This window comes from Thalia democratica, chromosome 2 (genome assembly GCF_965202585.1).
Source record: "Thalia democratica chromosome 2, ktThaDemo2.hap1.1, whole genome shotgun sequence".
Classification (NCBI taxonomy): Eukaryota; Metazoa; Chordata; class Thaliacea; order Salpida; family Salpidae; genus Thalia; species Thalia democratica.
In genome coordinates, this window is record NC_139166.1 from 36,472,749 (window position 1) to 36,487,118 (window position 14,370).

At 24.2% G+C, this 14,370-nt stretch overlaps 1 protein-coding gene across 1 annotated transcript in view; it reads left to right on the top strand.

Annotated features, from left to right (window-relative positions):
* Positions 1-794: 794 nt before the first annotated feature.
* LOC145828569 (bile salt export pump-like) overlaps positions 795-14,370 on the top strand; it is a 45,179-nt gene continuing 31,603 nt past the window's right edge. Inside the window, exons 1-10 of the mRNA XM_082936323.1 lie at positions 795-882; positions 940-964; positions 5,233-5,308; positions 6,359-6,452; positions 7,761-7,905; positions 8,333-8,420; positions 8,648-8,781; positions 11,337-11,508; positions 12,642-12,766; positions 13,876-14,053. Of these exons, the coding sequence (XP_082792449.1) occupies positions 795-882; positions 940-964; positions 5,233-5,308; positions 6,359-6,452; positions 7,761-7,905; positions 8,333-8,420; positions 8,648-8,781; positions 11,337-11,508; positions 12,642-12,766; positions 13,876-14,053 (1,125 nt within the window). The remainder of the gene's footprint in view (positions 883-939; positions 965-5,232; positions 5,309-6,358; positions 6,453-7,760; positions 7,906-8,332; positions 8,421-8,647; positions 8,782-11,336; positions 11,509-12,641; positions 12,767-13,875; positions 14,054-14,370) is intronic.

The window sequence follows — 14,370 nt, forward strand, 5'->3', positions numbered from 1 at the left end:
ACATTAGTATGACTTAAAATTTTAAAGATATTTCAAGTAACTCAGAAGCTGAAACAATTTTTCATGTAGCATTTAGAAAATGATATTTAATAACTTTTTATATCATAATTTTATTTTAACTTAACTTTTTATAGTCAGTACGCTTGCAAAAAATATCATTTCTTTTGTTTCGTTTATAATACTTTTTCAAATAGTTTTTAGAAAAAAAAAAGTTAGGTAAACTTAAAGTGTCTTTCTCAGTTTGTCTAATTATTAAACAAATGCTTTACTGGTAAAATTAATACTTCAAAATATTTAAACTTCAAGTTTCTAATTTTTGAAAGTCAAAAAAGTTTGTAAAATGTAATGTTTATTTTAACTGTAGTAAAATAACAAAGCAGTCCAAGAAAAGTTTTTGTTTATAGTATCTAATTAATTAAGATAAAACATACATTTTTTTTAATTTTTTTTTTTGTTGCAATATCTAAATGAAATGTTGAAATACGTCAAATGCAAACAGTTTTAATTAACGGAATTTTAACTTTGAAACTTTGCAGGCGTAGTATTTTGTAAATCTTAAAAACAACTTCAGATAAACTTTCACTTTTTATAAAAGTATTAACAAAAAGTCTTTTTTAATACAAATTCATATTAAGGCATGAAAGATATATTTTATATTTTTTAAGTTTTTTTAGTGTAAATTAAATCAGTTACGTTATATATATTACATTAAAAAAATATTTCAGGCGTGATATTTTTTGCAGGATACTTAATATCTTTAGTTGGTCTGTTCTACTTAATTAACAAGTTTAATTATGGGAAAATACTCCGATGATTCATCAATAGAAACATCCTTTTCAGGAAAAAATGGAATCACAAACTCTGGATTTATTATTGAAAACGGTTTTTTATTTAATTCGTGTTATAGTTAAAAATAAAATCTAAACAATTTTTTTTTAGAATACGAAAAAAAAGCAAGAAGAAGGTATGAAGTCAAATGTATTAATAAAATTATAATAATTGTTGAAATATGCTATTTAAGCTAAGTGTTTAAAATGTAAATCAATGTTTTATCTAATATTTGTACAAAATAGAAAAACAAAATCTAAAAAGCTAAAACTTAGAATATCTTATTTTGATATACTAAATACATTTTGTAAACATCGTTTTATCGCATTGAAAATTATTTTGATGTAAGTTAATGCTAGATGATCTTGATTTCTTTAAAATGCACTTTATTTAGGCCTATTTTAATTTGACGACTAAGTGTTAAAAAACAAGAAAAAAAAGCTTAAACAAACGTAAGACCTGTTACTATCCTGGGTATAATAAAAACACTGTAAACTAAATTTCTAAAAAGTACTTAGTTTTATATTGTGGAAAATTGGTTTTATAAAAGTAGTTTAATGGAAAAAACAGTCACATTAATGTTTTTCCCTAAATTACACTATTAAAGAGCATCAATAAAAATTTAATAACAAAGTAAAAATTTAAGCTTGCTAGAGTGGTGTTAACGTAATTTTAGAAAATTTTAATTTCTAACAGCTTTTTTGATAAGCGTTTAAGCAATTTTAAAAGGCAAAATATAGTACCAATAACAAAAATTCTTTCTCTAAAACTGAGCTATTTAAATTAGGAACGGGTCTTTTTAGCACAAGTTGTCATCTTTCCACGAAGCATCACTTTTATTCGGCGTTTCACTTTTTTAATACAATTTATAGTTAAACTTGTCCTGTACAGGACATTAAACTGTATCCGTGGTGTATGACGAAAGGGTTTTTTATTCACCAGGTCCTTAGACCAAACAATTTGAGCGGTGTTTTTGTCGTTCAATAAACAACAAACTAAAACTGCAAAACAATCGAAATAGAAATAATTAAAATTTAAATAAGTTTTAATGAAAAACTAAACTTATATAAAAGTCAAACTTAATTGAAATAAAATTAGAATAAACATTATTAAATTAGTGCAAAAATTATGTTTTGCAAAGGTGACCCTCCGTGTAATAGTGACTTCGTGAATAAGTAATTTTGTGCAAAAGTTACTTTTGTGCATTTTTGAACCCTATGCATTTAAACATAGCCCCTAAAGACAGAAATAAAATATGATTGTTAACAATATATAACAAAAGAGTGCACTAATTGTTAAACTTTAAAAAAAAAAAAACAAGTACATAAGTTTAAGTTTGTTAATGACTAGAAAGCAAAAATTTAATCTACTTCACTGGCTAAAATTAGATTAATTTTTAGAAGAAAAAAATATATTGTTGAGACTTAGATAAAACTAAATATATTTTCTTGCAGGAAAACAACACTTCAAGATGAAGTAGCACGGCAAAAAGGTAAAAGTAAAAGGTAATTCATGTTGATTGTATATATGTAATTAATTTATAACTTAACTACCAAACTATTAGACTGAGAATTTACTTGATTGGTTTAATAGTACTAAAACGGTTTAGGCCCTGCGTGGCTTACCCACATAATTTGTATTTATAAAATCACAGAAAATAGACAATTTACTGTTAATATGGCACAAATCACATGAATAAAAAAGTATATAAAGAATTAAAAATAACTAAAACTATTTTAATTAAAAGTAAAGTATACAGGTAAATTTAGTTTTGAAGCGCGCTGAGTTTTAATTAGGGAATGATGTTTCATACAAATTTTTATTTGTTTACATTACCGATATTTTTTACATTGACAAAAATTGATAAAAATTTATACGTTATTTATTTTTTATAAAAAAATATGTTGTATAATGTTTGAACATATATAATGGTTAATTAGGTTTTTGTAAAAATGTAAAATAAACAAATTTAAGTTAAAAACTTTGAAAATTATGTAAATAAAGCAAAACTTATTAAATGCTGTTCACAGGTTAAGTTATAGTTGTTAAGCTTAGAATTGTATTTTTTTAATAAGTAATTAGTTTTTTTCAAATGAAGAATCAAGTAAAGTTGATTCCTTTGATAAATTTGTTCACCACAGTAAGCTGAAGTTTCGCAAATATTCAAAATTAGTTATTGCTATAAACATATTTTCGTAAAAAACTAATGGAGCTTACAATTACTATTCATTTTAGACAAGAAACATCTCAAACGATTTGTCATGCATTGTAGATATGACATTTTTAGTTTATATAATTAGATTAAAAAAAATTTAACATAAAAGTTCAACTATTTTTTTTCTTTTTTGTTCTATATAAAACAACTAAGTTTCTTAAAAATTAATGCAACTTATAATTATGGTTCAACTTAGACAAAAAACATCTCAAACGATTTATCTTGCTTTGTAGATATGAGATTTTTGGTTTACATTAAATAAGAACACCAACATTTTTTTTACCTAAAAGTTAAACTAACTTGTTTCTTGTTTATTCTATAAAAAACAACTAAGTTCCTTAAAAAACTTAATGGAGCCAAGAACTCTTATACATTCTCTATCATTAGAGTAGCTTTGTTTGACATTAAACTTTTAATAATTCTAACTAGCTGTGGCAAATCATTAAAATAAAAAGTAAATAAAGGATAGATTTTTTATTTAGGCATATTAAAAACAACAATTTTCAATGATGTAGAACGTAGATATTGAACAAAATCAACGAAAACATCGGTAAAAGTCAACAGAGCCTAAGCCTAAACTTTCGTATGCCGTGAGACTAGATCAAATTAACAAAAGGTTTAATCATACCAATAAAGCTGGTATTGATCAGTGACATAAGCATTGTCTTTTTTCGGGCAACGTTTAATACATTGTCCACATTGTCCACTAAGCAAGACAGCTGCCTAGTCTCAAATTACTGAAGGCTTGTGGTCTGATGATTGAATTGGTATGATCAAACCTTTTATTTTGACTTAGTTAAACTTAAAGTTATGAGAACCACGCAACTAATAAAAGTCTATTATGACGTATAGTACAGATAAGAATATATTCTTAAAATAGCAGAAGTATAAGTATGACATTTTCATATAATATAATAATACAAAACTTTTTAAAACGGTAGAAAGTTAGTTCGATCAAAGATTGGTATGTAATAAATTATTGTTTTTTTTTTAACCTGAATAAAAATTTGATATCTTTAAAGCAAGACAAATGGCTTATACTATTTTTTTTAGATATCTATAATTAAGAATTAAATTAAACTAATTGAAAAAGTGTTTTCACTATTTAAAAAACCAAAGTACAAATTTATTGACATTTAAACATAATTTTTATAATATTTTTGTTAAATCTAAACCAAAAATGCCATATCTATTTAGCAAGACAAAGTGTTTAGGATGTTTTTTGCTTAAATTGAACAAGAATTGTAAGTTCAATTAGTTTTTAATAAACTTAGTTGCTTTATATGAAACAAACAAGAAAATTAGTTGAACTTTTATGTCAAAAATAAAAAAAAAAGATTTTTTATTTGATCTTAATCAAAAATGTCATAACTACAATGCAAGACAAATCGTTTGAGATGTTTTTTGTCTAAAATGAATAATAATTGTAAGCTCTATTAGTTTTTTACAAAATATGTTTATAGCGAATAAGTGTTCAAAAACGCGAATATCTGATTTTGAATATCTGCGAAACTTTAGCTTCCTTTCAACAAATGTTTAAGTTTTTTTATTCTAAAATTAGTGTTGTAAAAAGTGAGTGCAACTTCTAAGAAAATTTCACTTAGTTGAAAATTAAAAAATACAAAGTTTTTACAAAGCATTTTTACAAAATATCTAAATAGGCTTACTTAATAGTAAGTTTATACATTGTACAGATTCGCAAATAAAGTTTAAACTACTTAAATTAGAATCTCTTTTAAAATCAAATATAGTGTACGACAAAAAAATATCCAAATAATTGAGTATTTTATAACATGCAATAAATCAAATCAATAACTTTTTTTATAAGTTTAGTTTAAGTAGTTTATAAATGTCATTGAAATTTTATAGACCTATACAAAAAGCAAACACTTTTATAAACAATTTAAATAAATTATACTACTGTCAATGGTTTTTTTAATGTTAAAAATCTTTTTTAGTCGTAACTCTTAGAAGAACTATAAAATTTGTACTTTTAATTTTGTTATAATTTAATGTTTTATTTTGTTTAAAATTTCAGCATTTTATTTATTGATTCAGCTGTAAAACATAGCAATCTTGCAAAATTTAATTTACAAGATTTAAAAAAATAAAATATAGTAAAGTTTTGTACTCGATACATAAGAGTTAATGTTCAAAAAATAAAATTTAAAACTATTTATTATTCCAAGACGAAAGAAAAAAAATCACAAAAAAGAAAAAAACAAAGAAGTTCAAGTAGCAGATCAGCTGTCATTCTACAAGCTGGTTCGATAAAATTATATTAATTTAAGTAAACCAAAATAAATTTTTAATTACAAATGTATTTTTTTTAATTAAAAATACCTTTGTTTTTTTAATGTAGTATGTAACTGTATACTAAACAGTTTAGGATTTTGAAGAATAATGTTATATTAATAAAATTTACACAGTGTCTAATGTAATCGTTTTCACTGATAAAAGATTTATGTCGGTAAATTACAGAATAGTTTAAACTTAGGTTGTAAAGAAGCAATAAAAGAATTTTTAATTTTTTTGTGTTAAAATTTAAGCGATTCTTAATCAAGTATCTTTAAGTTTCTTTTAGGCCAAAGTAGATTAAATATACAACAAAAAGTAAATTAAATTCCTATTTAAAAAAGAATCTTTGAAGCTAAAATTTTTATCAATATAAAATTAAAAAATTTTTCTTAATATATAAAGTATAAGCAACATAGATTCTAATTTATTTTACATGATTTTAAAACATGTAAGTAAGATTTTTACTGCTTAAAATCAAAATAAGTAACTCTTGAAACATAAAACTACCTTTATCATATTTTAGTATTACAGTATTCTAGAACAAAAAACAAGAATAAAACTTTTGAAATAATTTTTTTTGTATAAAGTTTATCAAAGAAAAATAAACAGTTTATACGTTGTGAATTTAAAAGTTTTATAAAAAGTTTATATTTTAATAAAGTTTATAATGAAAAAAGTTTTGTGTCTTGCAATAAAGTGGTATTTAATTAGAGTATTTGTTTCAGATTTTGTCAAGTTTTACTTTATGTCTACTAATGCATATTTGCTGTTTCGTATTTTTGAAAAGTTGCTTAAACAACTGTTATATTTACTAAATAACTTTCTTGGTATAAAAGATTTTGATAAAATATTAAAATTAGAAATATTGATGCTAAAAATATGTTCATCAAAATATTTAAAACGAAATTAGTATGGTTCGCACTCAAAACATTTAGATGATATCAAATATTTTATACTTAAAAAGACCTTAATAAGTATTTGATTTGTTTTTGCTTAATCATTTATTGTAAATTTTAGTTTCGTTATGCTACTTTTTACGATTACATGCTGATGATTGTTGGTGCAATTGGCGCATGCGTTCATGGATCAGCATTTCCATTTATGACGACAGGTAGACTTCAATTCATATAAGTTGTTTTCATTTGGTCATAAAAGTTTTCTTTACATTTCCTAATGTTTAACAAATAAAAACTTTCAAACTTTAAAAAATATAAAGTAAGTAAAAGCTGTTATTTATTCTTTAAAAAAAAGTTTTGTTTTGCTAATGGTTTTTTAAAAGAAAGTTTATACACAAACCACTCATTTTAAAAAAGTTCGGAAATTTATTGATTAGTTTCATTTAGCACATCTTCAGAATAAGGCTGCTAAAAACTGATAAACATATGGTATAAATTTTAGTTACGTATAATGATTCTTAAAATATTTAGCTAAAAGATAACTTAGATCTAATTTAAACTCTTACACAGATTTTTACTATTTATTACGTAACTATTATAAGCTAGATATTATATGTTTTGGTTTTAAGAAAACAAATAGAGAGATCTCAACTGCTGGAGGAGAAATTTCTATTTGAATATGGATTCTATAAGGATTCTATAAGGATTCTATTTGAATAAGATTTATTTAAGCACTGACGAGGTCTTTGACCGAAACTTAGTTTGTAAAATAAATTTTTGAAAGAATAAATATAAGCTAGATATTTTAGAACTAATTATAAATATTTTAAATATTTCCCTTATAATTATCTTTTCTTAGCAACCTTATACTGAATATGTGCTGAATGAAATTATCAATAAGATTCAGAAATTTTTTTAAATGAGTGATTTATGTATAAACTTATTCATCTTTATCAGTTTTTATTAGGATTATATATTTAAAGCGTACTCTTCAAAAATTATTTTTAAATTAATGATCATTAAGTACTTATTTTAATCTAATACATCTTTAATACACTTTATTTTTCTTAATTGTAATAATTTCTGATTGTTGACTCGTGTATCTACAAAATACGATAGTTAACTCCGTAAAAATATATGTTTATATTTTAATAATGGCCAAGTAATTTTGTTAGAAATAGTTTTTTTAATAGTAAATTTTATTTTGTAAAGTTGTAAATTGCATATCACACAAAAATGTTGATTAAACTTGTTTTAATTTTAGTTATAGCTCGGTAATCTTCTAAATTTAACACTGTTCTTTAATTATTGTTAGTTTGATAATATATAGTATCGTTTTTCAATTTTCCAATTAAAAATGTTTTAACAATATTATGATCTTCCTAAAACAAAAACAATGTCTTAACCAAACAATCAAAAGTTTTATTTTAAATAAAATTAATTTCTATAACCTTATAAAATTATTTTGTCCAAAAATAAGACATCGAACTAATAACAAAAAAAACTTGTTTGATTCTTTACAGTTTTCGGGCAAATGATTGATACCTTTATAGACTACAGTGCCTGTGTTCAAAAAACAGAGTTTACTTGCACTCAACAAGAAATTGATCAATATTATGCAAGTAACAACATAAATACTAGCACTCTTTCTGAGAATGAAATACTTAAGTAAGTACTTTGTTTGTTTTACAAATTAAGTTTTAAATAAGCTCATAACTTGTTACCTTTTTATGTAAAACAAATGTTATTGTTTTAAATTTCAACCACTTTGTTGTCAACTGCGTACTTTATTAATTTAATTATTTAATTAACCTTTTATGTATTAAACAAATAAATTGATTAAAGTCAGTAAAAATTACTATACAACAATTTATGAATGGTCATTGCTGACCTGTATATTTAATAGTTGATATATTAAATTTTAAAAGAGTTAAAACTTTATTTACATTGTAAAAATAAATTGTCCAGTATTTTATGTTAATTTTTATCTAAGTACAGTTAAAGTGCTTGATTTACTTTGAAGTACAACTAACTACATTAAATTTCAATTATATAACAAAATTATAACAAAATTAAAATTATTGTTTATCATCAGACCAATAGATGTTGAGGCAGAACTTACAGTTTTTTCGTATTACTACATTACCGTAGCTGGATGCGTAATATTATTTGGTTATTTTCAAGTGAGTCATATACTTGAAATGTATTACTTCTTTTGTTAAATAATAAAAAGTGTTTTTATATTTTCTAATATTGTCAATTTAAGTTTTAATAAACAGTGCTAATTATGATTCCAGCTAGTTTTGTATACAATTTTCAAGCTACTTATTTTTTCAACAATTTTTTTAAAGGTATCTTTAATTAACTGCAAAAAGAACTTAGGCAACTTACTAAATTAAATATTTTAAAGGTAGCAAACTGGGTTTTAGCATCTTCTCGACAAACTAAAAAAATCCGACAGGAGTTTTTTAGGTCTATAATGAGACAAGAAATCGGCTGGTTTGATGTACATCATCTAGGAGAACTCAATTCTCGAATGAATGAGTAAGCTTTTGATATTTCATTATAGCATTTAAGTTACACTTAAACTTTTGTTTAAAGCATATATGCGTTTTAGCTGTAAAATCCTAATTTTTAGTTTATTAATCGGCTTAACATACTGCGGTCCGCAAAAGATAAAATGTAGCATACAAACATGCAGTTTTACAAATGAAAAGTAAAGAATAAATAAAGTAAACAAGCTACATTATGTGAAAATAAAAAGTACAAATAGAATTAGGAAGTTGTTTGAAAAATTAAAATGAAGAAATCCGATTTATAGTACTTTAATATTGTCATAGACCAGGGGTCGGCTGGCATTTAGTGTTCGTTGGCTAAATTAAAAAAAACTTTTTGCGAACCGCAATTTAGTTACAACACCAACTTTTTTTTCAAAATTCTTATAAACTATTTAAAACCCAAAGTGTCTATTGACACAAATATATTTCAGTTCATTTAACTCTATATAGTTAGCCTTTTAGTTAGGAAATAATAGTAAAATAATTTAAACTGTGATAAATTTTTACAAAAAAAATTCAATTATTTAAAATTTTAAGGTATTACTGTAGTTGATGTTCTTTCATTTTTTTAAAATTAGACTTTAAACTTCCTTTACATATAAATATCTTTTATTAATAGACTTTTTTAAGTAGTTTAATATTTCAACCTGGTGGTGTAAGAGTCGTAATGATGGTTTTAAAAAGTTACTGAGTTAAGCATTTTAAGATTTAAACCTTGTGGTTGACACATTTACAGAAAAAATAACTTAAGTAATGACACTAAAATATCCTCAGATTATATTTATATGTGTTGTCTGATGGTCTAGGGCCTAATGTTAGTTTTGTAAACTCTTAGAGTTAAACATTACTAGACCAAAACCCAGTGAATGAGACATATACAAAAAAAAATTATGTGAAAAAATTTTTTTTTTTTTTTTTAAAGAAAATGTTAAACTATCACTAAGTTAATGTCGTGTTCAAGTTTTTAAGACGACATGGTCAGTTTTTAGCAAGCTACAAGAATTAAAACTAGAAAAAATATTGTATAAGTGTCTATCTTTGAATATTCAAGTCAATTTTCAACTGCTATGTAGTTATGGTAAATAATAAATACAGTATGCTTCACAGAAATTTATTTTATACAATAAACTAAGTGTAATTAAACTTTAATAACTACATTGAACATTTTTGAAGTAAAATTGTACTTACTAGTTCATAAACAATGCATAATAATCATTTATTTACATTGTTAGAATTTTACAATGGAAATTTTAATTTTTAAGCAGCTTAGAAAAAGTTTTCCCTTAACAAAAGTAAAACTTTAAAATATTAATATTCTGTGACATCACAACTAGATTTTTTTCAGCTCACTTGAGGAGATGCCAAAACTAAAAGTAAAACTTTTTAGTTCTAATTTATCAAATTCAGCATTCATTATTTTTAAACTTAGCAAATAAGCAAAACCAAACCTATAAACAAAGTTTTTAGTGAATAATCCAAGCTTATTCTTTTTTCCCTTTTCTTCTTTTTTTCATTAGATGCTCAGGAAACCAGTCAAAACACGACTCTAATAAAAACTACTCGTGGTCCGTAGTTTTCTGATCCCTGTCATAGATTTAACGTAATATTGAAACTATATTTTTTTACCTCAACCAAAAGAGATTAAGTTTTGAATATGAATAAAAAAAAGTTTTCTTAAAAATTTTAAAAACTTAAAATATGATTCAACTAAGACTACAAAATCTTGAAACTTTTTTTAAAGACTGAAAATTTTTAGATTTTTATATTAAAAGGTTATTTTAGACCAGGGTTTCCCAAAGTGGCCCATGACAGATACTCAGGGGACCACGAGCAGCAAAGGGGGAAAAGGGGGGCCATGAGCAGTAAAGGAGCCACAGGGGGGCCATAACTTGAAACTTACACTAGATATTCTTGAGTTGCAGATGAAGAGCCAAAAAAAAGGTCTTATGCGTATTCTATGGTAGTTTAGAAACTTACACTAGATATTCTTGAGTTGCAGACGAAGAGCAAAAAAAAAGGTCTTTGGTGTTTTTTATCGTAGTTTATGAGTAATCTTGTTGAAGGGGGCCATTGCTTTTTCAACTTCTTTTGAGAGGGCTATTTGCAAAAAAAATTTGGAAACCCTGTTTTAGACAATACAAATAGAATAAATTTAGTAACCTGGTTAGTTAATCACTTAAAACGTTTTATTATTACAAAGTTTAAAAACCATATACTTCTTTTAATAGTCTTAGACTAAACCTTAATGAAAGTTTATGACAATTATAGCTAGTTAAACATACAACTTCATAAATACAATCCAAAAGATGCTACTATAAGAATGCATTAAAAAATATCTAATTAAAAACTTTTGCATAGTCCTTAGTTTATTTCTATAGCTATATACCAAAAATTAAATAGTTCATTTTTAGATAATTTTAAAAATCTATTTCAATATTTTATAAACAATAACCTTAGTAAAAGTTTTTTTAATATAATTTTATTGTAAGATAAAAACAACGAACAAAAACTCTTATTACATTAAATAAAAACTCTTCACAGTGATGTAAACAAAATATCTGAAGCGATTGCGGATAAGTTCAGCGTTTTCGTTCAGAGATTAGCAACTTTTATTGGTGGTTTCGTAGTAGGTTTCATAAATGGATGGCAACTAACACTTGTAATTTTAGCAATTAGTCCTTTGCTTGGCGTAGGTGCAGCTTTAATGGGAAAGGTTTGTGCAGCTTAAAAAAATATTTTTGTGAATTTTCTAAATAAGATATAAAGTAGCAACTGTATTAACTATATGTTTCTATCTGTATTTGAAAAAAATCACTGTTTATTGTGACCTTCAAGTAAACTTTAAAGCGGAACTAAAGATAACAACATACAACAAATGTTATAAATTATAAACTATATATAAAACAACTACACTAAAGACAGTCAACAAATTATATAATAATTTATTAGTTTTTTATCTTGTTTTATATTTATTAAAACTTTGAATATTAAGATTTCTTAAAGTACAATATAATTTAGTTTAGGGTTTTTTTTTTGGTCTGTAATATTTTTTTTCAAATCTGTTGACTTACTGACTACTTAATACTTTTTTAAACGACTTTAAATTTGTAAACTTAACTTAAAGTTACATAATTAAAACGTAAAAAAGTATTATAAAAAGCTAAAATTAGAATTAATAAAGACAAACATTTCTTAATTTAAAAAGTATAAGTTATCAAAATTGTATATTATTGTGAGAAGTATAATTTTTAGTTAATGTAAGTCAAAATATATATTTTAAAAATATTAGTTTTCAATAATATTTGCTAACAAGAGATTCGAACGAAAAAAATTCGTTGAAATTAAATAACAATTAGAAAAGTACTCAATTTTTTAACAACATTTCTATGTGACATAATTAGCTAAGACTAAGAAAATTAAATTGCTTCAAATAATAGAACTGTGCTAGATTTAACAAAGAGAAACATCACTATTTTTTTGGGACACGTTTAAAATCCATCCGCGTTCAAAATCCACCCGGTCAAATTCGAGAAGCGCTTACCGATCGAAGGTAAGGGTTAGGGGTAACAGTGATAGTAAAAAATAAATAATAAATAAATAAATTCAAAGTATATATAAAATAAACTAATAGGTAAAAAAAAAATGAAAAAGAAATCGGTTGGATTTTAAACGCGGGTGGTTTTTGATAGTATACCAGTTTTTTATCATTTGAGTCATTTATTACAGTAAATAATATAACTATAGCTTCTCTATTTGTTTATAAATATTTTACATGCTTTAAGTATCAAAAATGCAATGAAATAGTCTCACGCATCAATATTTAGAACATCATCCTTAATAATTTAGTTCATAGCTTCAATGACAAGCAAGGAATTAATGGCTTATGCAGAAGCAGGCTCAGTATCTGAGGAAGTCTTGTCTTCAATACGAACCGTAGCTGCTTTTGGAAGTGAAAAGCGAGAGACTGAAAGGTTTTTAAAATTAGTAACTCTTGTTGTAAGAACTAATGGGCAAAACTCCTACTTTTCAAAATACTTTTTAGACTGAAATATTTAATACTACAAGAAGTTTTTTATGTAGGTAAAGTGCTACCCGCAAACCATGTTCAACATTGTATTTTAGCTAACTCATTACAATTTTGTCTAGTTTTTAAGTTAACATTTTTATTAAATGTTTTAAACTTCTTTATTTACAAAAATTTTTTCTCAAAAACTCTGGCTAAAAATATGCTTATTAAGCTGTTAAAGATCTTTATTTTTAGAAGCTGTTAACTCCTGGTTAGGTTATACAAACATTTTATACAAAAGTAAATTGAATAAAAAATAAAAATAAATAAAAAACCTTGTTAATACGACAAAAGTTTCTTAAAGAAATTACAGACGTGATTTGTGTTTGGTCATTTTGCTAAACTTTTAGTTATAATACAAACATGAAAATTTAAAGTAATATCTATACTTTTCAAGTAGTTTAACAGTATACTTTTAAAATCATGTTTATAAAAGATTTTTTTGTAAGCTTATCATAAAAAAACTTTTCATACAACTACATATAAAACTAAACTAGGTGTACTATAAAGTTTTACAAATTAAATAAACGCTTAAACAACAGATGAAGTATGTTTTACTGATTAAAAAAAAGTTTTAGTTTAATTTTTCTAATTACTTAGAATGTAAACCTTACTTCAATCAATTATTTAATATTTTATAAAAGATTACTGGTAGTTATTCTGATTGAAAGCAACTAATACTAACCATATAATTTGTTATTAAATTCTGTTAAATGCACAACACAGTAGTTTGTGAAAAATGTTTAAAGTAAAGGGTGTTATTCATTAAGTTATAATGATAAAACTTAAAGAGAAACAAAATTTCTAAAACAACTAAATTCTTATGTTGTTAGTTTAAAAAAAACTGGTATGGTTATACATTAAAATAGTAGATTCTTTTAAATTACCTAATCTGCCGACCTATATTTTCTACGGTGATAAAAGCTTTGGAACCACCAAATTAAACTGCAGTTGCATTTAAAATATTTTTTTAATGAAAATTTGTACTATTACGTGTTTTTTTTTCAATGATAGATACTCAGAAAAGTTAGCGAAAGCGGAGAAGCAAGGTATTAAAAAAGGAATGACTCAAGGATTCTTTTCCGGTTACATGTGGTGTCTAATTTTTCTTTCTTATGCTTTAGCCTTCTGGTATGGAAGTTCTCTCGTGTTTGACGAAGCAACTGACTTTTCTCCAGGAAAACTTATGACGGTTAATAAAAATTTCTAGATTTGTTTTCAAACATTTTTAATAGTTGTATTGTTCAAATCTATTTATCTGTATATTTTTTATTGTTTGGCCTTTCAATTATCATAAAAAATACTAATCAATAATTTACCTTTAGTTGCTTATTGAATGACAAAAAAGCGCTCAAAATATTTAGTCCTAGGACCTAGTGCAAAAAAAAACTTTTTGTTATAGTTTATTGCATTTAATTTGTTCTTATCGATATATATTTATAAAGAAAGCAAATAAATAACTATTTAAAGAATAAAAATAAAGAAAGTATCATATTTTTGCTGTAAGAA